Raw genomic sequence first — 27,147 nt, 5'->3', positions numbered from 1 at the left:
GTTGTTATTTAAATTATGAATATAAGTATATACGATCACTCTAGCAAATCTGCGGCTCAGGAATTTGTACACACTTTGTCTGAAAGGACAGTGCCTATTTTCCCTTCACAGGAAAGGGGTCCTTCCCTGTGTCTCATACTAAACAATGTCAGTGACAGCTGGAAGAAGTCCATAATCTATGTTGGAACTCATTTTATCCTGTGAGAGGACAGTCTCCTGAATTGTAGGAAAATAATAATCTTTTTCAGTTCGTTTATCAAATAAAGGTTTGCATTCATTTCCCCCTTGTAGACATGGATGCTCTCTGATCTATACTCTTCCATCATCTTCACCCACACTACAACACAGTACCATTTAAAGGGTACCATTCACACAAGAACTGTTCTGTCTCCTTACCTGTCCTAATGTTATCCATTTTTATTGAGGGCAGGGAGTAAGAGGACAGAATTCATCAGGCACACAATTGATTTAAGATACAGAGAACACAGAGACAAATTCTCTACATGAAACAGAATGGTGTTCTAGAGTATTCACAACAGGGGTCCAGGTGACCTCCAATTCACACAGTCCAGTTGGATGAACATGTTTACACTGTCTCCAGAAGCACCACAACCGTTCATGGATATTCTACTGCCACACTCCTCCCTCAGAACACACAATTATAGACTGGCCCTGTGGGCTCCTTGCACCCTTGTAGAAGATGAGAGTAAACAACATGCCGAGAATCATGTTAATATACAATGCAGTTAGGTGACACTCTTCTCCAGCTACCGTCCTCTGTCGGGAGCCTTCAGGAGTGTGAGTGCAAGAGAAAGCTTTCTTCAGGTTTTCTGCCTCTCTCCATCCTGAGATCTGTTCCTGAGTTACACCACAATGATATGGGATTTAACAGTGGACAGACACTGGTGGGAAGTCACTGGGACCCTGCAGAAAAGCCAAAGTATTTGACAAAAGCTTTGGACAGACACTGCTCTGGGGAATCGCTTGCATTAGCTGATGACAGGTTTCTGTTTTCTAACATGGACATGCAAACACATTCAACACTATGCTTACTGCAGTTTGCTTGCAAAGACACCCTTCTGTCACACCACAGAATTGCACTCTGTCTCGTGAACGACTCCTGAAGAGTTACCACGAAGCCTAGACTGGAAGCATGGGAGTTGTGCGTTAGGATTTTCCCCCTCACATGGATGTGGACTTGTGGAAAGCACCAGAAACTGCTTCCCTCCCTCGAGGAACCCAGCTCTGTTAGTGTGCTTACTGCGGAGATGGCCGACACTGAGAGCTATTTTCATTTAAACACAATATCATTGATCCACAGGGAAAAAAGGGAGAAGTCACCATCTCCCCCAAAATACACTTTATACAACAGATCATCCCCTGCTACATTTCAGCCATGCCAAAGATGACAGAAGCCACGTTCCATTTTGAAGTCTCAGCAATGCTTTTGTTGTTTCCATCTGTTTTGCACTATTTCGTCTCTGGCGTTCCCCTCTGGATCATGTATCGTGACCTTTTTTTCTACAGTGGTCAGAATTTTGTCTATAAAAGAGAGAAAGACAAGAAAATTAGCCAGACCGTAAGTGTGAACTTATCTATTGTGGTGGGTGGATTTTTTTTTTCTTATGGCAGTAGTGATGTCAATCATTGGTGACTTATAAAGGTTCATGAGCATCTCTAATGGGGAAGAAAACATAATGTGCCTCTTTTCATCAATGCCAAAAGTTCTGTAAGTTACCAATCCATAGTCATATATTCGAGAATGAGCCTCAAATAACCCATTTAGAAATCTTTTATAATATAGATGTCTCCAAAAATGGCTTTGCTGTCAAAAGAACTTAAAACCTTTACAAAATAGTAAAACCCCCTCCCTCCTTGAAAATAATGACTGTTAAAAAGAATATTGAGTATGAAAATAGAGGTGTTATATGAAGGTTGTAAAGATTTACGCAAGGGCAAGGTGGGGCGGGGGAGAAAGGAATGTAGGGAGACTAAGCCCAAACTAAAGATGTATTTAAAAGCCATACAGAAAATCTATTTTTTAAGCTAATTTAAATGCAATTTTTAAAATGACTTTGAAGAAATGTACCCTGCAAGGGTGTAGATAGCTGCTCCAAGAAGCTGTAAGCCATTAAATGAAAATCCTAGTGCCAATGTAGGGTACCTGTCTGCAAGGTTTTGGTCAGGAAGCCTGACCAAAGCAAAACAAACTACTGCTATTTCCACAATTGCTTTCCAAAGGCAAGTGATAAGACTGTGCTGAAGACACCACATATTTTGGTTGAAATCAAATAGGAACTGGCCTGAAAAATTCCTCTCTGATGGCTAGCTTTCATACTGCCAGAAGATACTACACAGTCTGCTGGTAGAGAAAAATCATCAACAGTCTTACCTATCTATGAATCCTTCATTCTAAAGTAACTTCCTACCAAAGAAGATGCACCAACTGGTGATATAGTGGCATGATGGTTATAGAGATAACCAATCACCTTCTGGTTGGATTTGCTCAAAAGGAGGGAATTCATTCCTATAAACCTAGTCAGAGACTCATGGCTACTCTCAGTCTGGGCCAGAAAGCTTCCATTTTCAGAGAACAATAATTACAGACTCATTCAAAGTGCTGGGAATAACTGATCACAAAATGCCCATCCCTAAGTGGCACACTTATATCACTCTTTCCGAGCTCAGAAAACAGAAAAGAAGAAGAGAAAGGGTGAACAAAAAAGCAGGAAGATAGGGAAAGGGGATATAAAGCACATTCTCTGAATATGGCGTGGCTACTGCATTCATAAACTAAGACTGGGCCCATCGACATCCCATCAGGAGTTGGGAGGGACTCATGAGGTTTAATGGTTGTTGGGGGAGAAGTTGTATAGCCACTGGAAAGTAGCCCTTTCTAAAGGAAGTAACCCTACCAATGCTCAATAAAGCAACACTAAATGCAGTGTGTCTCACACACAAAAAACAAACATGAAAGTGGTGGATGAGGGCTTGAAAAGAACAATGTATTTAGCCAAAGAGGGTCAAGAAAAAATAAGGGGCAATATGATCAAAGTATAGAGTACTTCCTCTCTCTGACTGTCTGTCTCCCCCCTCTCTCTTACACACAAACACACACACACACACACACACACACACACACATTACTTCCACTGAAAATCATCACACACTTCAAACTTAGAAACATATGACCTAGTAACTAACCTACCCAGAAACCAGAATCCTACTTCTCCCAAGGCCTGTCTTCCAGACTCACGGAACTGCCTTGGACCATAGATAAGCTTAAGCAAACAGCTGAGAAAGTATCCATTCTCCTAGTAGAGAACCACATTCCCAAAATGGCATATTGTCACAGGCCTTGACTTAGCACACACACACCATGTTTAGGAGCTAGTCAAGGCAGTCACAGGCCCAGGGCCATGCTTCAGTTGAGCTGAGCCTCACTGCACCATTTACACTGAATCCATTTATCTGAAATTCCCTTCTCAGCCCAGCCCTTCGTATAAGTGTGGCGATGATGAATGTTCCTGCTGATAGAATCCACTTCTCCATAAAACACAATCTCTGCCTTCAACCCTCAACCCCACACAATAGTGCCTGAGAACAATTGCTGTGTTTCAACCAAGTCCCAGTTTCACGGGCTGGAGTGGAAACGGGAAATAAACTGTGTCCTCAACTAATGAAGCTCCAGAGACAAGTCTAGCCTGGGACCCTTGGTTCTTCCCACCAAGTAGAAGAAACACACCCAGCATCCTCTAACTCAGTTTTGCTTCCTCCAGTTCCTCAACTCTACTGAATTCCTCCAGGCTCCAGTCCAGCATCATGGCCAGAGCTCATCTGTCCTTACCACCCACCTGCTAGCCAGAGGGATGATTTAATGGTTCCAGGTCCCAGATTGCTCAGATACCATTAGCCTCTCTCCTGGTATTAATGCTATCTTCCTAGTACAGTCTCCCATAGGCAGAGACCTCACATCTTCATTAGCTTTATAACACATGCTCCTTCTGCTATTGGCAGTCTCTCCATCCACCATGCCCACTACAGCACTTTATCACTCCTGTCAAGCACCTACCCAGTTCCCTAGGATAACCCAAACCCACTCAACTTCCTGATATCACTGAACACATGTTCCAGGTCCCTTGTCCACCTCCATCCACAGCTGTCACTGGACTGGACTATCCTTTAGCACTGAGCAACCCTTATCATAAACCCCCCTGCATCTCTTCTTATCAAATCCTACCTACTATCTTGATATCAATTTTTTCATGATTTTACCATGTAAATAATCTTCCCAAGAACACCCCCAAGCCTCATTTTTATTGTGTATTTTCCTGTGTTGTTTGATTTTACAATGTGCTACTTGTGTTTATTACCAATGAAAGAAAAACAAAATCAAAAGAAAGTGTTAGAAGATGACAGAGCAAGGACTCTGTGGGTGAGTTTGTAGCATGTGTGAGGCTCCTGACTTTGGTCCTTAGCATTACATAAAACACTATGTAGACCAACACCCTCCCTACTTTGAGATAATTAACATCTGGAAAACTGTAAAGCATAGAGAAAAGACACTATTGTCATAACTAGTTGATTATTTAATAAAGGCTAAGCATTGAACTTGAACTTTGGGCATTTAATGATGAAGGAAATATCCCTGGGAGGGACATGTTATATGAAGAAAACGTCACTGTAAGGTCTATGTCCAGGGAATAGCAAACTCTTGCTTAGCTTCTTTCATCAAGGCAGAGACCCATCACAGACACCCAGGGTTGTAGGGGCCTGGATGTTTTTTCCTGGTTTCCTCTGGGATGTACTTCACTTCATTTCTTTTAAATTACCCCTTTCCACAAAGAAAGCATGCAATAAGGTTGAATTCCAAAGCTGCAGCCTAAATCCTGGAGCAGCAAATTGACAGACTTTATGGAAGAAACCCAAAGTTATTCTGCGGTGAGTCACTGCTAAGAGCCACTGCAATTGACGGGGATTAGAAGAGGTACTTTGAAGAGAAAGACAATATCATCACCAAGGAGAAGAGAAGAGATGGAAAGGAAGAGCTGCTTCAAAACAATTCCATGATATTCTTTTAGAGCAAAGTATTTTAGAAACTGTTTTTCGGTGCTACTCATAAATGTTGCCAAAGAACACAGTCCTTGTGACATGATACTTAAAAACAATTTGTGGCAGTTCAAGTCCATGAGGAGAATCATTAAGTTAAAGTGAAAGAAAAGATCCTTGCTTGTGTCACATTGTTACATTTTGTCATTGCCTTTATTTACAAACTTGTGAAATAGTGAAAAGATTAAAATTGATAGTAGTGAATTAAAATTACCAGTGCAACAGTATTCACAGCCTTTTTCCCTGTATTCACTCCTTTACCCCAAGGAAAATTCTCGAGTGCCTGCTGGACTCCTGAGGCTCTGGTTATGCTGATTAAGGAAATGGGAAGAAATGGGTAAATATGTAGAAGTGACAACATACCATCTAGATTGCTCACACACAGAAAGAAGGAAAGTTAGGTGTAGGAGAAAACATAACGGAGCCAAGAAGACCAAGCAAGAAGCCAAATCACACACACCCAACCAACCAGTCAAGAAGGAAAAGGCAGAAGTTATAGGGAGTTTCCCAGAGTCCTTAGGGTGGCCATCAGATGTGTGAGGGAGCTGGAAAAGCGGGAGTGTTCTAAGATGTCACCTTTGCTCTGAGCTGTGGACTACATGTCTTTTATCACTCTTCTAGAGACCACGGTGACTCTGAGCTGTAGACTGTATGTCTTTTGTGGCTCTTCTACAAACCACAGTGACTGATTACATTATCATTCAGACGTGTCACCCAAGCTAATAATACCAAAAAAACAAGTTAACAAAACATGGACTTAAAAGCAACATATGCCGTGTCAAATCAATTAGCATCTTTCCGGTTAGTGTTTCCTTGAATGTAACTGTGCAGTGTAGACCACACAGGTTCTAACTCGGCTTGAAGATGTCTTTTGTGATCAAGAGTCACTGACCTCAATGGCACCTAAGCCCACAGGACTGTGAATTTCCAGAGGTAAATTGCTACACAATCTTTCTACCCATGTCATGCCTGGAGCTGTATCTCATACACAGAAAGCCATGCAATATTTCTGGTAATACCAGTGAAGGGACTCTACATCAAGCCTCCACCTTCTGAGTCTTCCTACATAGTGTCACTGAACTAGCTACAGAAAAAAATGGACGAATTATTACCATCTACATCAGAGTTTCCAAACCTCTTTCCTTACAGGTTGGGTTTGTCTTTCCTGCTGGAGGCTCTTGCATGCATTGTAGGATAGCTGGCAACTTCCCTGACCTAACGGTTAACATCTAGGCTCACTATAGTAATAACGACCAAAAGTATCTCCAGACGTTGCCAACCATTCCCAGGAGAAGAGGCATTGAGAATCTATTGCCTATCTTAAAGTCCAAATTGGGGCTGGCACAGATCATTAATAACAATTACTATATCATTTCTACTCTGATCTCCAACTGTTTTCTCACTCTGGAAACTTGTCTAGATCTCAACTCTGGCTGGTCTGTCCTTTGCATTAGCTCCTGCATTGGTGGCTCTACAAAAATGTCCCTTTTATCTGGAATGCTACTCTACTCATTGCTAGTTATAAATGCTTTGACTAGTCTTGGAGATTCACCTTTCTGGAAGTCTTCTCTGACAGGATTCGTGTAAGCACTAGCTAATTCATTTTCTTCTCCATTGACTTCTGCCTGTAACTTTCATCATTATGCAACAGAGCTGAGTGTAAGTGTGCTGTGGTGGATTCTGGCCATTATAATGAAATATCATAAAGTGGTAGTTTATGAGAATGTCTCTATTTCTAGAGACTAGAAAGTCCATAACTGACAAACCAGTAAATCTGCATCTGTGAGCCTCTCTGTCTCCTTCATAAGCCAGTCCCTTCTGTTCCCTTTTATAAGGGCCCTCATGACCCAGTCTCTTCTTAGAGTCCTCACTTTTTGATACTGCTGCATTAGAGTCTTATTTCAACATATGAATTTTGGGGGAACACAAACATTCAGATCACAAAAGTATGCTTCTGTACTTCTATATGATCACAAAAGCATGTTTCTGGAATTCAATATATATATGATTTCTACAGAAATACATGAACAACAGTAAAAATGATGTCATATTTTATGTACCCACCATAGTGTGTGCCAGTCATAAAACAAGACAAAAACTGAAAATAAATATTCTCACATTGGTACCGACAGCAAAACTACCTGGTATAGAGTTCAAAAATGGCTGCTATGTGAGTGTACAATATAGTTCTAACAGTAAATACATCCTAAAGTTGATGGATATTTTTAGGCCAACCATCTTAACTGATTTGCATATCTAACATGGTTATAAATTCACACTGAGAGAGATGTAATTAGGCACAGTAATTCTCTCTTAAATCAAGGGACAACAGACTATATTGTCTGTGGGCCAAATCCAGCTGGCCATCTCTTCTGTAAATTAAGTTTTGTTGGTACATACCCATGTCCTCTTGTTTACTTAAGTGGATGACAGTAGCAAAGATGAGTAGTTTCAACAGAACCATATGGTTTTGAAAAGCTTAAAAAAAAACTATTTGGTCCCTCACCATGTAAGTCTGCTGACCATTGTCTGGGACTCACGGGAAACAATACCCAAGCCTCCACACTAGCTAAGGAGCGACAGGCAAGCATCCTTGTGCTTTATTTGAGCAAATTTATTTTTGTAAAGGGTACAGTAGGCATGAAACTAAAAGCACTTCTGAACACAAGCTTCCTGGGCTGAAATCCAACTCTATCAATCTCATCTGAAGGACCATGGGGAGATGACTTGATCTCACCAACCTCTCGTTTTATCATCTTCAAAATGGAAATGGAGAAAACTAGCTCGTCGTAAAGTTTTGAAGTTTCAGTGCTATTAGTCCTGCAGATTTCTCTGAGAAAGAATCTTCAGTCAATGTGAACTATTATTTCTAACAGGGAAACCTGCTTGTGTCAAGTTTTTAAAATTACTACAGGCAAGATTCTTGTACCTGAAATATCTGTGAGTTTATTAGATAGACTAATCAGTAAAATTATCAAGTCCTCGGAGATATCGAATAGAGATACAATTAGGACATCATCTGCACTTTCCTAGGCTGCACACTGGCTACTGAACGGGACCTCCTGTCACCAGCCTTGAACTGTTGTCTGCCCTCCACACCATTTCCAAGACTTTCCTCAAACACATTCCACATTGTGTTACTCCTAAGAAATGAAACCAACACACTGTCCTCTTTCTGGCTGAACAACTCTGGTGCCACACAAAAATAGCCTAACTACTTGTCCTAAGAAATAGCTGCTTCAGAAATACACTAACAAAAAAAAATGGGTTACTCATCAACTCCCTCACTTTCCCCTACTCCCTAATACAAAGCTATTTTATCAAGAAATCCATAGCTGTCATCAGTTCACCTCAACACCATCCAGTCCAAGCTCTAGAACTCTTGTCAATGCCCTGGCTTTATTTCCTGTATTTGAGAAATGACTAGGATTCTGTGCAGATGGGACTCTCCCACCGTACAGCATGCCTAACAAACTTAGCTCCTTTAGAGTAAGGACAGCATCCTAGCTGTCTTCTTAGCAAGCTTCCCAGCTCCAGCATTCAGTAGTTCTACTCAAACTAAACTCATCTGACAAGTAGAATTACATGGAAATTAAGGAAGGGCAAATGCACTGGAATGATTCATTCCACATCTACATTCTCATAAGTCAATTATCCTATATCAATTACTCGGAGCCATGAATTAATCCCCTGAGAACTGGGTAGCAGGATAGCTCCAACCATTGGTATTCTACAACTGTCACGCACTGGCACAGATTATGCACGCAGAAATCTGAAACATACCTCCTTCCCTAAGAATTTCACAGCTGAAGGGTGGGGCAAATACTCATTCAGTGGGGTCATCTAGATTTGAAAGGTCCTGGGGGGGTTGCTTATATTGAGTGTTCTAGAAGCTGATGTCACATGCTAATTTTTTTAAATGCTGCCTTTTGTATTGTGAATGATTTCATATGTACAACAGAGTACACACAATAGAAGTAGAAGTGAACACAATAATGCTAATCCCAGTTCAAGAACCAGAATAGCTATACTCTAACAACTTCCCATTCTAAGACAAGTGCACTCTAGTATTTGGAAGACTTGTGGTCCTAGGACTGAGATTATGTGGGATATAGAGTTAGTTGGGAGAGAAGTGTAGGATATGCCACTTGCCCAGGCAAGCTGACAGAGAAGGTCCCTCCAAGGTAAAGCCCACCTTCTCTGCTCTATTCTTTCCTATTTCCATTCCTCAATGCACAGGAACATCTCCCCCACCAGAACCTTCTTTGATTTCATCCCAAGTTTCTTTTTTCTCTCAATATTCAAATTCCCATTACATAACCATTCCTTTAAAAAAAAAAAAAGTCTTCATTTTACCTCTTCGAGGCCAAATTGGTTAATGTGTGAGTTACGTGTAAAAGTCCCAAGTCCTTATAACTATCAGCCCTTTGTAGTACATTTTCAGATATCAACTCCCATTATTCCCTGAGTGTCAGGAACATCTCCCAGACAATGTCAAAAAACTAGACAACTCTGACAGGAAGCAGTTCTTGGATACTAAGACAGGAGGCACTACTTGACAGCTCAGTGGCTGCTGGTGCCTTGTCCCAGCATGCCGTCTCCTGTATGGATGTAGATCCATACGAGAATAAACAAAAGGGGCATTTCTTCCTCAAAAGAGGCATTACTCTGAGAACTATGAGATCACCAAAAACGTTTCTCCACACAGAAGTATAAAAGCAATTAAAATGCTAATATCATAGGAATTCAGATACAGGGACAGACATCATTTAGCTGTTACTTATGATGAAAGAAATGGAGAATGTCGCCTTCCATGCCTTCAGTCATACGAACTGAAATTCATCAGAAAACCGGTCTCCCCTTCCCTTTCAAATACCTGCCTATCTTGGGTTTTATGGTTGTTTGTTTGTTTGTTTTTTTCTGTTTTTGTTTTTGTTTTTAACCTCAATGTGAGTGAATGAAGTATTCTGAATTCACACCTGATGTCTGGTAGAAAATAAGCTAGCCACTGATTCAGGGTGCTTTCCCCAACATTCAAGAAGCTGCATGAAAAGGGGTGGGGCATAAAAAAGGATGGTAGTGGTAAATGACCTTACAGCACAAACTCGACTCTCTCAGGCCTCTCAGCAAGTTTCAGGGCCTCGTGCATGCCTGCCGCAGAGAGCTTCCGATTGATATTCCTGTATTGGCACTGGAGTAGGCTGCGGTAGGTGGTCCTCAGGTCCCGGTTGAAGAAGGCATATATAAAAGGGTTAATGAGAGAGTTTGCATAGCCCAGCCACAGGCATGTCCTCTCCACCCACAGAGGAATGCAGCTGCAGGCAGTGCCACAGATAAAGGGCCTCGCTGTGGACAAGAGGAAAAACGGCAGCCAGCACACTGTGAAGGCTCCCACGATGATCCCCAAGGTGGTGGCTGCTTTCTGTTCCCTCTTGAAGATGGAGATGTTTTTCCTTTCGTGTTTGAGCAGTCTTGAAAGGTTTGCACACTCTTCCACCTCCTTCTGGAGCTTCACCACACCATTGAGGGAGATGACGCTCTCCGGCTGCACGCGCGGGAAGCCTGGGAACTTGTGTTTGGCCGCACTCTTCCTGGCGGCCTTGTAAATCTGATAGTACATGAACAGCATGACCGACATGGGGATATAAAATGCCACCGCAGTGGAGTAGATCGTGTAGCCAAAATCCTGGCTGATCAAGCACACTTTGTCATCGTTTACATTCTGAGCCCATCCGAAGAGCGGAGGTAAGGTGATGGAGGCCGAGAGAAGCCAGACCGACAGAATCATTTTGGCCATGCACCTCCCATTCTGTCTCACAGGGTACGTGAGGGGTCTCGTGATCCCAAGGTACCTAGCGGAGAGATGGAAAGATAAGAACTGAATATAATCATCACTGGCCACCCAGGATGTGCTACCAGCCAGGCCCTGGTAGCAACCCTCACAACATGGGACCATTATTTCCTTTTTGCAGAAAGGTAAAGGGGGCTCTCTTACCTTACCTGTTTTATTCCAGGCCATGCAGTCAGACAGAGGTATTGCCAAGTTTCAAATGCCCTTTGGTAAAGTTAGCCCGTGCTTTACTTACACCTTGTAGGTTTTGAACACCTATGCAGCCAAGGAGGAAAAGATGAAGTGCCTGTACTCTCCCCATCACCACCATCCAAACCAGGCACGGTTAAGGCATTACTCCCCGTGTGTGGCATCACTCCCCGTGTGCAAACGTTGCGGCACATCTTCACAGCTCGGTAAAAGTCTGTCATGTTGATACTATATGCCCCCTCATCTCCACAGTCTTAATTCTGACCAGCTCTTAATTCCTTCCAATGTCTCCTTTGCAACAGAGCACAGGTATCCCCTTAGGATGACCAATTCACCAGCCATTTGAGGACTCTTAGAATTGGGAAATGAAAGCAGGAATAGGAAGTGATTATTATTTTTATTCCCATAAAATTCTCACAAAACAGCAGCATCAGAGTAACATTCCTTGAAATTAAAAGCAGCTTGCTTTGTGCTTCAGTCCTGAGCTGGTCCAAAAGAAAGGGGCAGTTCTCACGGAAAAAAAAAAAAAAAAAAAGTAGGCTAATGCAGTGTCATCCCTCTGTTTGACTCTGTTTGCTTTTAGAGAGATAATGAATAGGTCTGCATTTCTTTTATCAGGGATTTACAATGCCAAAGGGACAAGGCAGACAGACAAAACATGCACGGTGAGATGTTTGACTAAAGGCTTAATACATGTAAATGTTTGGATTTTTCCTTATATATTTAATAGGTCTTGGAAAAGATTGTCATTCTAGTGAGGTTTTGGTCCTGCTATGCATACAGAAGACCCACTACAAAAGCATGTAAGGAAGGGTTTCCAGCTTACCGACCAACAGCTCTTTTTCTGAAATTTCTAAATTGGTAGTTTTTAAAAAAAATCTGCTAACGCCCCTGATGCTTAAGTTATCCCATAAAAGTCCAAAAGTATGCTCTTTTTGATGAAAATCGGCATTTCTACATCATTTACCAAACAGAGATACAGTAAAAATGAACAAGTCATATTTGCTTACTCACCATGAATATCTAGCTCTTCATTCCTTCCACAAGCATGAGAGTATCTGAAATTGGCTCTAAAGGCCCCAGACACCAAAGTTGTCCAGATCCCTGAAGTGATATCACATAACCTACTTACACACACACACACACACACACACACACACACACACACCTTACTCAAATCATGTCTAGATGAATTATAACACCTAGTCAGATATAAACACTGTAAATAGTTGCCATTGGGAATCCTGGCAAGAAAGCAAGTCGGTGCTCACTCAGGAAAGATACAATTATCATAGGCCTAACCATTCAGCACAAAATCTGTGGTTTTTGTGTAGTCACAATAAGTAAAAAAGGGGATTTTCTGTGCCTTCCAGGGACTCAGGCGTTCATTGCATTGTTTCTTCATTTCACAAGCTCTGCCTTCCCGGTTCATGGTAAGAGTTATCCATAACCATGGGATTATCAACTGAAGTTAGAACTATGTTTTTGCTCCCCAAAAGATTAAAAAAAAAACAAAAGATGTTTTTCCTAAGAAATCAAGAAAAACGAAAGTGTGGCTAAATCAAGCAGGTATTCATCTGAAAGCTTCATGCCTACTGGGTAACTTTCATAGCTTTGGGAGGTATTGTGCACACTAACAAAGGGGATAAATAATCATCAGTCCTGTCCATTGGTAACCTTTAAAGAACCATATTAACGACCAGCCTGGAAAAACACTTGGTGCCATGAATGCCATGGGAGTAACCAACCACCTTCTGATTATATTCAATGTCAGCTCCACAAGTTAAAACCCATACCTGGCACAATTATTAGTGCTAGAACTTGTGGCTAGTCAGGCCTTAGCAGAGAGTCTACCATTATTACTCTGATAAATGGCATAGTATTAAAGTGGCTGCTAATGATTTATTCTTATACCCATAGATTAGTGCATCTCTCAGCCCTCATTAAAGAAACTTCTTTCTGCAGAAGGTGATGACTGACACAGAGACTCACCACCAGTCGGGGTTCACAGAACAAAGAATGAATACCCAGCTATAAATGGGACATCTGTTTCATATGCTTTCCTCCCAGTAATCAGGGATCATTACAAAAGAGGAGGCAGAAAGATATGAAAAGCCATTGGTGTTCTTCTGGAATTGGAAGGATGTTGCACATATGAGTTCACAACAATTGTGATAGCATGCACAAGATCTGTGCAAACTCTGGCCAGGCAAATTCTCACTAAGGAGTTAGGGAGGTGTTCACATAGCCCTACTCCTAGCTAAAGAACTATGGACACTTGATAGCTGCTGAGAGAGGGAGTGTCGGTTTTCTAAACACCTCTACCTAGTAGATCAACCATAACCCAGAGGAAGGCCACATATACAAGAATATTTAGGCAGCACAATTTAGACTCCATGGGTTAAAAATAAAAAGGGAACACAATGTTGACTGGGTAGGAAAGGGGTAGAACTGGAAGGAGCTGGGTAAGATGGTGAGTATGACAAAATGCATTGTATGAAGTTCTTAAACAACTAATTTAAAAAGAAAAAAGTAAGTACAGTAGAGGATGGAGCTATTCCCTTCATGAGAGCCAAGAAGAACAAGGGGGAAGTGACAGGAGACTAGGTACAACCTTCAAAAGCATGGTCCCCATGATCTAGTTCCTCCAACTAGGTCCCACCTCCTGAAGTCTCAAGACCTTCTTGAAACAGTGCCACCTTCTGGGGAATAAGCACATGACACATGAGCCTGTGGGGGACATTTCATATTCAAATTGTAACAACGCCTATCTGAAATTGAACTTTAAGTGAACCTCCAGTGTGTATAGTCCCCTCTCTTCTTTGATAGTCAACCAAGGACGACAAACACACCATGTCATAATTGACTATTTCGTTGCTTCTTAAGGGCACATCCTGTCTGTTTAACACTTTAGAACTGTGGTCATCAAACAGCTCCTGGGTAGTTTTATGGGAAAGGGGTATTTTTTTTAAATCTATTTCATATATTCCTATTCCCATTGTTCTTTTGTATAGTTATATACACATGTACTTACCTTTTTGATAGCCTCTGTAGAAAATGCTTCTGTTTCTAGATTATTTCTGCATTTAGATTACAAAAACTATTTAATAATTGTAAAGAAAAATCAAGATCTGTAATAAAATACTGTACTCTTGGAGAAAAAACTAGAGGAATAAATGCAGAGAAGAGAGGAGAAAGGAAAAGGACCAAGAAGAAAGAATCAGGCAGAAAGGAAAATATAAATGAAGAGGAAATATGAAATAGGATTTATTAGTTTTATATAGAATTGTCTCAGCAGCAAGCTACAGATACAAATAACTGGGAAAAGTTTAAATAAAGGTGACCCAAAAAGTCACCTTGGCACTGATAAGAGCCTCATGATTAAACTGATCTTGCCTTAAATCTGAATGCAGTTGTACTGTCTTTGACTTAACCAGCCAGTACAATCTCTAGTTCAAGAACTAGAGAACTGAGGGTAGTTCACATGGTTCCCCAGGTGACCACCAGGTGGCACTGAGAGACCACCTTACACCTATGTATGGGGAGAGGGGTATGAGTTGGTGGATAAATCAGGTAAATTCCAAGGAGGTAATAGAATTGTTCAAGGCAACAAGTTATATTTTATTTGGATGGCTGCAAAACAAAAAATTAACAGTCCTTGAATTCATAAATTCTTAATCATCTACTTAGAGGCAATTCAAGTGAACCTCTGTTTTCTCCACATGTCCCTTGCCACCAGAACATGGGACTGTGCTTCAAGCTCAATTGAAAATTCAGCCTTTCTCCTGTCTCCACAAATAACACAGAACTCATACATATTTGTCATCAGAGATTAACCAGTGGTGTACTAAATGATATCTTGGAACACTAGACAATCTCATCAGAGAACCTGTCCATACATGTTAGCACACCTAACTAACACAGTTCAGGAGTGGCAGCCAGACCATAGTCTGTTCTTGTATACTGTTATAGAATAGTATTTTTGTACACTGTGAAAGTGTGGCACTCAGATTAGTATGATAAAAAGCTGAATGACCAATGCTAGGTAGGATTTTCAGGGCAGAGAGGATGCTGGGAAGGGGAGATGCCAGAGGACACAGAGCAAGCATCATGGCTATTACAACATAAAGGCAATCAACTCATGTAAACAAATGTAGCCTTAAAAATATGGGTTAAGTTATAAGACCTAGTTAGAAACAAGCCTAAGCCGGGCATTGGTGGCTCTCACCTTTAATCCCAGCACTCAGGAGGCAGAGGCAGGAGAGTCTCTGTGAATTTGAGGCCAGCCTGGTCAACAGAGCTAGTTCCAGGACAGGCTCCAAAACAATACAGAGAAAGCCTGACTCGAAAAACTAAAGTGTCTGCATATAAGATAAATAAGCAAAAGCCAATAGCTTTTGTTTGGATAATTTAAATATAAATGTTATGAAAGAGATTAAGTTCTTCAACAACCAAAGACTTTAAGTATTACTAAAAAGCTTTAGAAATGGTCAAGACCTACATGAAGAAATTTTAAATGTTATTGAAATGCATAAAATAACACTTAAATCCATGAAGAAACATACTACTTTTTGTCTTTAATAAGAGTATCTAGTACAATGAAAGTGCCAATTTTCCTTTAATACTTATAATCCGTATAAAAATCATCCAGCCCCAGTTTGAATAACATTCCAGGATTTCTATTAAGTTGGCCAAATGTCTTCACAGCTTGAGTTGGTGTGTAAAAATGGACACACAGCCTGGAAAGGAATAGCAAAGCAATACCTAGCTCATGGAAGCCAGGGTAAAAGTCACAGCAGTAATTGTTCTTACGCAAAGGGAGCACATGTGAGGTGCTAGGCTGTGGATAGATGGTGGAATCCTTGTTTAGCATGTGCAAGGCCCTGAATTTTATCCCCAACACCACAGAAACTAAGAACTACAACACGCAGATCCCATGAGTCACTACCTTCTTGGATTTTTGTGGCTAAGAGGAGGCGTGATGTGTCTGATAAGTTGGTTCAGCAATATGGGGGGGGGGGTGTAATATGAGCCATTTTAAATCAGTAATAAAAGGTCAAATAGACATACATTCTGTCAACTTACTAGCAATCAAGGTTAAAACAATTGCTTCTTCTCTTTCACCTAATTAAATATAGACCTCAAATGGATCAAATATTATATCAAAAAATTAAACTTTAAGTCTATAATGGAGAATGATAGAGTACTCTTACCTACAGGACAAAATATTGGACTATAAAGAATACATTTATAACTTTTTATCTTTTATTTTAAATGACTGGTGAGATGACAAAGAAATTAAGAGTACTTGTTGCTCTTACAGAGGACCCAAATTTGGTTCTTAGCACTCATGGCAGGTGGCTCACAACCACATGTAACTCATCTCCAGGGAATGTCATGCCCTCTTCTGGCATTCATGGGCACCTGCATGTACATGTACAATACACACATCAGAACACAGACATATCACACAAATACAAATAAATAAAGATAACCCTTGAAAAACTAACACATGGTATTTATTTAAATTTTAAAATCACTACAGGAACAATTAAAATCAAATAACAAACATCTCCCAGCAGCTCCAGCACTTGCTACAGACCCAGGGCACAGATGAATCCTGAACCAGAGTTAGTGAAACTCTCAGACCTCACTAGAGGAATTTCTTTGTGCAGTGCACAACAGTTAACACAGAATTGGTCAAGGTGCAGAAATAAGTGACTGTAGAATTACAGTCACAAGTGGGACATCTATATCACACCCTCCCCAAAGCTAAGAGACCACAATAAAAGAGAAGGTTGGTAGGTTGTAAGAGCCAGAAGTAAGGACAAATCAGAACAAACTAGTGTATTCTTGACATGTCAGAGCCACCATTTGTGAGGTCACAGAAGCTCTTGTTCCCCGAATAAGACCTGAACAAGATTAAGCCAATTAACATTCAAGCATGGAGTAGGAAGAGGTTTGTGACTATCCATAACTAAAGAGCTTCTCGGCAGCTGATAGCTTCTGGGGAAGGGAGAGCCAGTTTCCTTTAAGGTTCTGGTATGTTGACCATTTTCTAGTGGATGCTCCTACACTCGGAAGAATATGAACAGCACAGATTAGAAATGATGGGTTATTAAATACTTTTAAGTAGGCAGGAAGTTTGAGGATAGGGAGATGGGAATTGTCTTGGTTAGGGTTTCAGAGACACCATGACCATGACCATGACAACTCTTATAAAGAAAATATTTAATTAAAGTGGCTCCCTTACAGTTTCAGAGGTTCAGGTTATTATCATCATGGTGGGGAATATGGCAGTGTACAAGCAGACATGTGCTGGAGAGCTAGCTGAGTCTTACATCTTGTAGGCAACAGGAAGTCCTACTGACACACTCAGCAGTATCCTGAGCATAGGAAACTCAAAGCCCACTCCAACAGTGACACACTTCCTCCAAGGTCACACCTCCTCCAACAAAGCCACACCTACTAATAGTGCCACTCCCTATGAGACTATTGGGGGCCAATTACTTTCAAACTACCACAGGGATCAATATGGGAGGAGTTAAGTAGAGAAGTTGAGGGTGAATAAAATCAAAATACAGTATGAAATTCTCACAGAAATAAAAAGTTTTTAAAAATAAATAAATAAATAACAATTTTGTAAATAAATAAATAATATTTTAAAAATAAATTAATTAATTAAAAAACAGTTTTATAAATAAATAAATAATAGTCAAAATTTGGGATTCAAATGTTCAAATGGAGATATCTCACTATTCTTAGAACTCATACTGGTTAACAAAAAGATAATCACTCCAATAAAATTATTGAAGTAACTGACTAAAGAAGAAAATATCAGTGACCAATAAACACAAATATATAATGCTTTGTTAGTAATCAAAGAGAAGCAACTTTTGACATATGGCATACACTCTGACCATTCCCAAGGTGTAAGATAAAATGTATCTGGAAAAGCAGGGAAGCAGGAACTCTGTTACTCTGCTACAAGGAGGCCTAATGTGGAAGGGTAAAGAACACTTTGTCAGCTGACATGCGACATCATATACCCTTTGGCTCACAGACCAGACTGAGAATTTGTCTTGAGATAGTTGGGCAAAACCAAAATGGCTAACTTACAAATATGTTAACAAAAAGACAGAGAGGGGAATGGTGCCATTTAACACTTTGACAAGAGATTAGATAAATCACAGTGTGTCCCATACACCAGAATGTGCTGTCACCATTTATCCAAAGGCATTGGGAAAATCTGTGTTGAATGATGGGAGCACAAAAGAATGCATAGAAAACAGCATCCAGTCCTCAGAGATAAGCAACAGGTCATTATATTATGCCTTGGCTTTTCATGTACACTTAAGGATATGTTCATTTTCATGCATGTATGATAATATGTCCACACTAATGCACAGCAAAATGTCGATAGCAAATTTTATCTGAGGTACACAAATTTTAATGGTTTTTAAACTTTTCTTTACAGTGTTCACCCTTGAAGATTTCTTTAAGTGAGCATATAAACATGCTGTTTTCCACTTTAAGAACAAAATAAAATATTTAAAAGGATTCTAACATTCCTAAATTAGCTGAAGGATTCTAACAGAGACAATCGAGCACATAAAATCCTTTAAAAGTGGTTAATTAAATCTTATATTGTTTTATTTGATTAGCATGTCAAAAGTGTTTTGTTACATTCACAGATTTGCACATTGGAACTCACGAGTATTTAAAATCCTATAATTAACTATATAAAGTAATATTGCTATTCAGGGAAGTATTTATTCAAATTATACATTCATTCTCCCCAAACTGTATATAGGATAAATTTTACCTTCAACATGGAGAACGGAAAAAGAAAAAGAAAAAAAAATCATAGATTAATTCTGAATATTCTTTAATTATACACAGTATTTATCATGCTAATGTTTAATTAGAAGCCAAGGTCCTTATGAAGCCTTCAGAAATGAACTTTCAAATACATACAAATGTTAAAATACAGTACGTCTTGGAGACAAAGATGCCAAAGTAATCCATAATTGAGAAATGTAAGCAACTCACATTAGGTGTCTGACTGAAGTAGGAGCCTGGGGAAAAGAGGATTAGGATCTATAATCTGCACAGAGAGGGATTGGAAACAAGCTACCTCTGCCACTTGCCTCCTGTTCTAGCTGTATAGAAATGTAGATAATGGCCCTTAATTAAACAGCTTCTCCTGTGTTTCAATTCTGCAGAAACCATATCAAGGGTAAAAGAAATGGGTGGGATTATTCTAAAGTACAGTGGTTCTTAAGAGTGCTCAGCTGAAAGAAGAAAATTCATACACTCAGAAAGCCTCTTCCACACACTTCCTCCCTCATGGGAAGAGAGCTCCAGCCACCATACAGGTCCCCCAAACTGGTCAACATCAAGAGCAGCTTCTGAACATGGAATTCTAAAACTGCCCTCATCTTCCCTGAGGTTTGGAGGCCCAGGAGCATTTGTGGGTTGGGGCTCACTGTGTGACATCTTCGTCACAGACACTGCTGGATGACTCCATCTGTCACTTTACAGGCACTTTACCTCTATTTCCATTGTGGCCTGAGGAAACCACAGTGAATCCTGCTTCTAGTCACAGCTGCTTCTGTCCAATACTGTCCAATACTGAACTAACTGAGATAATGGTAGCTTTTCTGTCTTACTCAAGTTAGACAGGTTTGGGTATGTAAAGCACGACAAGTTTTTAGAAACCTTTCTGCCATTGTTCATATTGAGAGATAAAATAGGCGCATTTATGTATATAAATTAAAATCAGAATGTGCATATGCACATTCTGCATATGGAATTGAAATAAAATTCTCCAAAAAGTACCTACTATTATAATTACTCTCTCCTCTTTTTTGTTCCATGTTATACTATTTCATACGTTTTAGTGTGTGATTGTGTGTGTGTGTGTATGACTGTGTATATACCTGTGTGTGTGTGTGTGTGTGTGTGTGTGTGTGTGTGTGTGTGTGTGTGACTATGTGTCTGTGCGTGTACATGTGCACAAGTGCATGTGGAAGCCACAGGTTGGTTTCAGGTGTCTCTTTGATGATTCTCCTCCTTATCTTTTTGAGACAGACTTTCTCACTGAACCCGGCATTCACCGAATGGCTAGATGGGTTGGCCAACAAAATTCCCACTGCCTCCTTGCAATCATTCCTGACTTTGTTACATGAGTGCTGGAGATAAGATCCTCATGGCTACACACCAGGTCTTTATCAACTGTGGTATCTCCCCAACGCCTGTTTCAGACATTTTAAATGCTGGTTTCTCTTTCTTCTATTTACCATGCGTGGACTCAAACCCAGAATCTTGTGCATGAGAGAAAGTGCTTCACCAATGAGCTACATACATCCTCAGCTCTTAAATACTGAACTTAATGCTCAACATTGATCTCACACCCAATAACGAAAAGCACAAATTTGGAAAAGTAATAAAATATGGAAAGATGTTTACCATCACACATCAGGAGGGAAATACACATAAAACAACAATAAGGTATCTTGCCCATCAAAAGAATTAAAGATGATGGTGATCATGATTAAAATCCATAATGTTCTATTATGAAGTAGCTACAGTTCCTGGGTGAAAACCAGGAATCCTAACCGCTAGACCATGTGGGAACTGACAGCTACAGTTCCTATACACCAGGGTAGGAGGATCACTTGATGCAATGACTTTGCAAAACTGTTGGTGGTCCTGATCTGATTACATCACATATAAAACACAATATTATACATTCTGTGGTCCAGCAATCCTTCTGGATAAGTAATGACACTTATCAAAAATATCAAATGCACATATAAGGATATTTACAGAAGCACAATCGGCAACAGCCCCAAATGAAGCTGTCGTATTCTACAAGACTGAAGTGAGCACAGTCCCACCAGCACAGCCCCGACAGCGCTGTGGATGCAGCATGCTGGCAGGATGGGAGTCTCTGAGACAATGACCACGAACCATATACAGCTTGCCCATCAAGTTTTGCCTCCCACAAACAATGCTAAGCTAGAACCACCTGAAACAAAAGAAAACTCACACCTTAAAAGCAGGCAAAATCAGTCCAAGGTGACATAAAGTAAGTAGTGATTAACTGTAGCAAAGGGTTTATGAATGGGTAAGAGTTAGAGACAAAGCAGCAGTCCTATGTCTTTATCTATGACTAGCACATACATGTGCTCACTTTTTAAAAATTAAACAGGCTGTTCAGCTATGATGTGTGCAATACTCCCAATGCATGTAAATAATCTAATTTTTAATTAAAAGTGATTTTTTAAAAAATACACTAACCCTACCATGTGACATTAACCTGAATGTAGAACTGTTGTATAAAACCATTATAGAATAATATCCCATTATTCTTTAAAAAGCCATTCCACCCCTGTTTCCAAGTTGCAATTATGATTTAGAGCAATAAACACTCTAAATTTCTTCCTCAAGTACCAATATTGAGTAAGAGAAACGGGCAGAAGAAAGGAAAGAACAAAAAAAAAAAAAAACAAAAAAAACAAAAACAATAACAAAAAAAAAAAAACGGTGACAAATGCAATCAAGTATGGAAATAGAATAACAAAGCCCTCCTGTCTGAGATAATAAACTATTATAGAACAAGAAATAAGAGCCTCTCCTTATGGAGACACTCAGACTAAATTAAAACGAAGCAAATCACTCCACAAACACGTTTAAGACTTATATTTTGCATTAGCTTACTATTGCAGCATAACACATTACTACGGTTAAGCGGTTTAAACACTGCGCAATACCTGGCTGTCCCCTGGGCACGGGTGAGCCGAGTTCCCCACGCAGGGTCTCACCGGGCTCAAGCATGCTGAGTTCACACCCTTGCAGCTATAGCGCTCATGAAATGCACACCCCCAAGGCCACGTGTGAACTCTAGATCTTCCTTGAAAGGAGGCTCATCTGGTTAGATCACGTCCACCAACACGTGATCAAGTGGAAGGAACAGGACCAAGAATGTGGACTCCTGACTGTGAAAACTGGGAGCCAGCTTCAACTTTCACCCCTTATGATAATAGATGCTAAGTTTTCCATTGATGGACATAAACCAAAACCTAATGGCTACCTACTCAATAAAAGACAAGGATTCCAAATGTACTTTATGTAAGGAACGTATTTGTTTGCTGTATTTTTTTCAGTCAATTCTATATTTTTCTTTATGTATATGAAAGCTATCAAAAGATTTTTAAGGTCACTGAAGAAAGTCATGAGAATGAATAGTAGTGTAGATTAGAAGTGACCCCTGAATTATGTTAATCATGGGGTTATTGCTTACACTAAACTAAGTTTTCCCACCTCAAAAATTTTGCCTTTTATTCATCAGAGAAAACAAAATTGGAAAGTCAAAACATCTGCAACAAATAACAAAACAGATGACTAGCAGGAGCTTTGCTTAAAAGCAGAAGAGTTTAGGTAAGGAAACAATTCTGGGTTATGATAGCAAGGTACCCAACCCCACATTATAGACACAGGACTGCTAAAAGAAGGTGAGTGGATAAATTCCTTAAAATTTGGTTAATAGGGCCAGCAAGGTAGCAAGGTGGCTCAGTGGACAAAAGCACTTGCTACACAAGCCTGGTGACTTGAACTTAATCCCCAGAATCCACATGAATGCAGGAGGCTACCCACTCACTCTGCAAAGTTGTCCTCTGACCTCCACTCACACTGTGATAGTCTCATATTCTCTTCCTCTCCCATCTCTCCCTCCATCTCTGCCCTCTCTCTTTCCATATGTGTGTCTAAAAAGTCTAAAAAGTTTAAAGAGTGTCTACAGAGGATCAAACTGGGGCATGAGAAGTTTGCAAACAGAAGAGGTGACAACCAATGAAAAGCAGAAGTCCTAACATACCTCAGCAGAGTTGAGGGCGGCCACCAGCACTTGTCAACTCTCAGGAATGCACAGGGAGATTTGCCAAGTTCCAGTAGGCATACATGTCCTCTGCCTAGTGCTGTACTAGGACATTTAAGGAAAGCGTAAAATAAGGGCTTCACTTGCAGAGAACCTCACTCCCTTCTCCCAGCCCTACTAAAACTTCAGAAAGAACACATAATGAATGAACAGAAATAAATGATATTAAACAACGAAGAGTATCACTAAGCATTAAGCCACTCTATGTGGGAACAAACACTAAGTAAAAATAATCACAACATAAGGAATGAGCAAAATATCCAAAAGAATTCTTACAACAAAGACTTATGTATACGTCACAATACAATTAGGTACAATAATTACAACAATAAAAGGAACCCAGAAAGAGTATGTGTAAGATTCCAGAAGCATCAACTAAAGAAGACTTACTTTGGGACAGAAGTTCTTTTCACTGCAAGGAACCTTATCAAGCACTTGTAATCTCTAAAGCAGAGGCATAAAGATTCTGAAAAACCAGAATGAAATTGAAAAAGAAATTATTGACTCTGGGAAATAAATTGAGGCCAAAACACCACCAGCACAGGTCTAATGATGAGTTATAAAGCAGCCGAGATAGAACAGACAGAGCTAAAGGCAGACCATTTGTGTGAAATAAAGGCTTGAGGCAGTCATGAACAACATGTACAGAAGAATTTATTCAAACCATCAGAGAGAAGATGATAGCTAAGGAGAGAGCACAAAGATAACAAGGGTGAGTCCTTTTCTGACAAAAGAATGGACTTAAGAAAATGCAACAAAAAGTATGTGGGTAAACAAAAGAAAGGTGGACAGATGTATTTTCCAGTGAAAAAGCTGAATCTTAAGATCAAGGGATGCATAATACAGTCGGAAAAAAATATACAAAATAATTATCTATGATACATATCCTAATAAAGTTACTGAATTTTAAGAAATGAGAAGGACCACTAGAGATATTTGATATGGAAAAACAAATAATAAGAAATATGAAAGGTAGAAAACAATAATAATCAAGCTAGCTCTCAGCGGCATCATCTTGTACTAGAAAATGTTAGAAACTTATTTTTAAAAGATCCAAGTGTGTAAAAACAAGAAATAACATTTTGCCTTTATCTAAGACTGAAAACTCACTAAAGACCTCAAGGAATATAATAGCCATAATCTCAATGGAGGAGGAATAAAATTCATCTCCCAAATGCTGACTCAAAACAATTTAAAACCAGAGAGACCATAGCTACCATGGAATCTGCTTAATTACTGAACTAACACATAGGAATTGCATTTGCCAAAAAAAAAATGTAATGTTTACAAAAAAAAGACATTATAAGCCACAAGAATCAGGAGTTGGGGGAGTAACGCAGTGTTCGAACACTCACCTCTTCAACTTTCATGTACAGATTAATTGATTCTGCCTAAATTTCAAAGTATAAAATCTTGCCATCTTTCACCTTTTGTCCCTTCATTTTCATATAAACGTTCACAAGCAAATATTTCTTAAAATTAATACCTTTTATTTAAAGTTCTTATTTTTTTTCTTTAAAAGTGAAGCAAGGACCACTGGTACTGAGCCTATCAGTGTGCGTTCATGGCCAAGCCTCATGACCTGAGTTTTGATCCCCAGGACCCAAATGATGAAAGAAGAAAACCAACTATTGCAAGCACCCATACACAAGCACACATACACAAATAATAATAAAGTTAATCAATAAATTTATTTAAGTTAAAATTAATATAACAGAGTAAACTAATCCAGTTTTAATATTTTAATATGCAATAAATTAATGCAATACAATTGCATTTTATTATTTGTGATAATTAAAGTAATTTAATATTTGTTAAGAATATAATTATATTTTATGATTTTTTTTAAACCATGGACTTTCTGTCTGAAGATGGAGTTTGTGTTCCATCTGGTCCCACAGTCGTTTAGTCCCAAATAAATACACTGAGGCTTATGTTATTTATAAACTGTTCAGCCAATGGCTCAGGGTTCTTACTAGCTAGCTCTCTTTTAATTATTAACCCATTTCTATTAAACTATGTATTGTCATGAGGCTGTGGCATGCCAGTAATGCTCCAGTATGTTACTCCTTCGGTGGCTACATGGAGTCTCCATCTGGAGTCTATCTGTGTTCCTCTTCCCAGCATCCCTAGTCTGGTAGCCCTGCCTATACTTCCTGCCTGACTACTGAACAATCAGCATTTATTCACCAACCAATAAGAGAAACATATTCACAGCATACACAACATACAGAAAGACATCCCCCATCATCTGTCTACCTAAATTGACCAACTAGACAAAAAGTTCACCTTCTACTTGACATAAGCATAAGGAAACATCTAGAATGCTACTCACCAAATGTTAACATTCATTTTTGTCTACCTGAATAAAAAGATTTTAGATGATTTTTTTACTTCCTCTCTTGTACTTTCTATAATTTCTTCAATTTTACAATAAGAGTGTATAACCAAAAAAATTAAATCATCACTCAAATAGTGTAGAGCTATTTTTATTATTATTTTATTTATTGTTAATATATACATATACGTGTGTGTGTGTGTGTGTGTGTGTGTGTGTGTGTGTGTGTGTGTGTGTGTAGGGCTGTATGTGTGAGGATACATATGCGTGCACACAAGCAGATTCATGCCATGGTATTTCGGATGACAACTTTCAGGAGTTAATTGTTTCCTTCCATTCTGTGTTTCAGAGATCAAACTAAGGTCTTCAGGTTTCTTCAGCAAGCTCTGTTACCCTCTTCCTTAGCTTCACTTCCTATTGTGATAAGGTACCTCAACAAGAAACAACTTTAGGGAGAAGGGGTCTATTTGGGTCATAGTACCATAGAATAGTCCATCATGTCAGGACAGTGGGAACCTGAAGTAACTAGTCACATTACATCCACAGACAAGAGCAAAGAGCAATGAATTACTGTATGCATGCCAGTGCTCAGTTCACTTCACCATGCTTCCACAGTTCAGAATCCTCTTCCTAGGGAATGGCGCCATCCATGGTGGGTGGGTTTTCCCATATCAATCAATACAATCAAGATAATCCTCCACAGACACGCCCACAAGTCAACCCAACTAGAGAGTCTTTCATTGAGATCCCCTTGATTAGCAAATCTAGATTACGTCAAGCTGACAATTAAAACTAACCATCACACACTCTGAGCCATCTTGGCAGTCCTTTTTTTATTTTAATATATTTATTTATTGGGATACTTCTACTTTAATGTTATCACATTTTAAAATATAAGTATATATTGTAAAATGATTACCACAGTCCAGTGAGGTCACAGATCTATCACTTCACAGTGTGTGTGTGTGAGAGAGAAAGAGAGAGAGAGAGAGAGAGAGAGAGAGAGAGAGAGAGAGAGACTATAACATTTAACTTGTTCTTTGAGAAAAATTAAATACAGTATTGTGCTCAAAGCCTAATGACAGCCGGGAGTTTTGGACAACTCCCAGTGATTGAGACATATAGGAGAGTGACACCTGAACCAAATAAGATGTTTTAACTAAGAAGAAAAACATGCATGCTGTTGGGAGAATAGATTTTATTCCTCATTAATAGATCATATTAATATATGTATTCCTAACTTTTCCCCTTTTCGCTTGTCTCACTTACAACAACTGCATTTATTCACTTATACATGAAGAGTCTACCATGTTCTTCTGGTAATCAGTGATGACAGAAAGGTAGCAGAAACAAGTCATCATCCATGGCTGTTTCGTTGTATGGCAGGGGTAGCCGACAGAGTACCTGTGGAAATCCTGTAAAGATGTAAGGCAGGGGACTCCTTAGTGCAAAGACCAATCCCAATAGCAAGCATGGCCATGGCCAGCAGCATCAAGAGAGCCCAGTGGCTAATATAGATAAACAGCAAGGAGAAAGGTAAGTCAAGAGTAGAACAGGAGTGATGACTGAATCTTACAGGAGGCTGTCAAGAGGCCTTCAGTTCTATGACAATGAGATGAGAAGCCATTGAAGAGCTGAGCAAGAGTGACTGCCTGACTTACTTAAGTAGGCTCCCTCAGGTTGCTCTGTGGAGAAAAGCCCACCCTAGAAATTGAATCT

At 39.6% G+C, this 27,147-nt stretch overlaps 1 protein-coding gene across 3 annotated transcripts in view; it reads right to left on the bottom strand.

The window, feature by feature from the left end:
• Positions 1–1,379: 1,379 nt before the first annotated feature.
• Positions 1,380–27,147, bottom strand: part of Htr7 (5-hydroxytryptamine receptor 7) — a 94,032-nt gene continuing 68,264 nt past the window's right edge. Inside the window, exons 2-4 of one of the 3 annotated variants that reach the window (XM_051199596.1) lie at positions 10,206–10,961; positions 5,324–5,420; positions 1,380–1,542 (exon numbers count right to left, since the gene is read on the bottom strand). In XM_051199596.1, the coding sequence (XP_051055553.1) occupies positions 1,531–1,542; positions 5,324–5,420; positions 10,206–10,961 (865 nt within the window). In that variant the 3' untranslated portion in view covers positions 1,380–1,530. Of the gene's footprint in view, positions 1,543–5,323; positions 5,421–10,200; positions 10,962–27,147 lie in introns of those variants that run through there. The other 2 variants (XM_051199598.1, XM_051199597.1) reach the window with 2 other exon arrangements.

This window comes from Phodopus roborovskii, unplaced genomic scaffold (assembly GCF_943737965.1).
Source record: "Phodopus roborovskii unplaced genomic scaffold, PHOROB, whole genome shotgun sequence".
Lineage (NCBI taxonomy): Eukaryota > Metazoa > Chordata > Mammalia > Rodentia > Cricetidae > Phodopus > Phodopus roborovskii.
The sequence above is the reverse complement of the archived record's forward strand: the minus strand, read 5'-3'. Positions and strand labels throughout refer to the sequence as shown.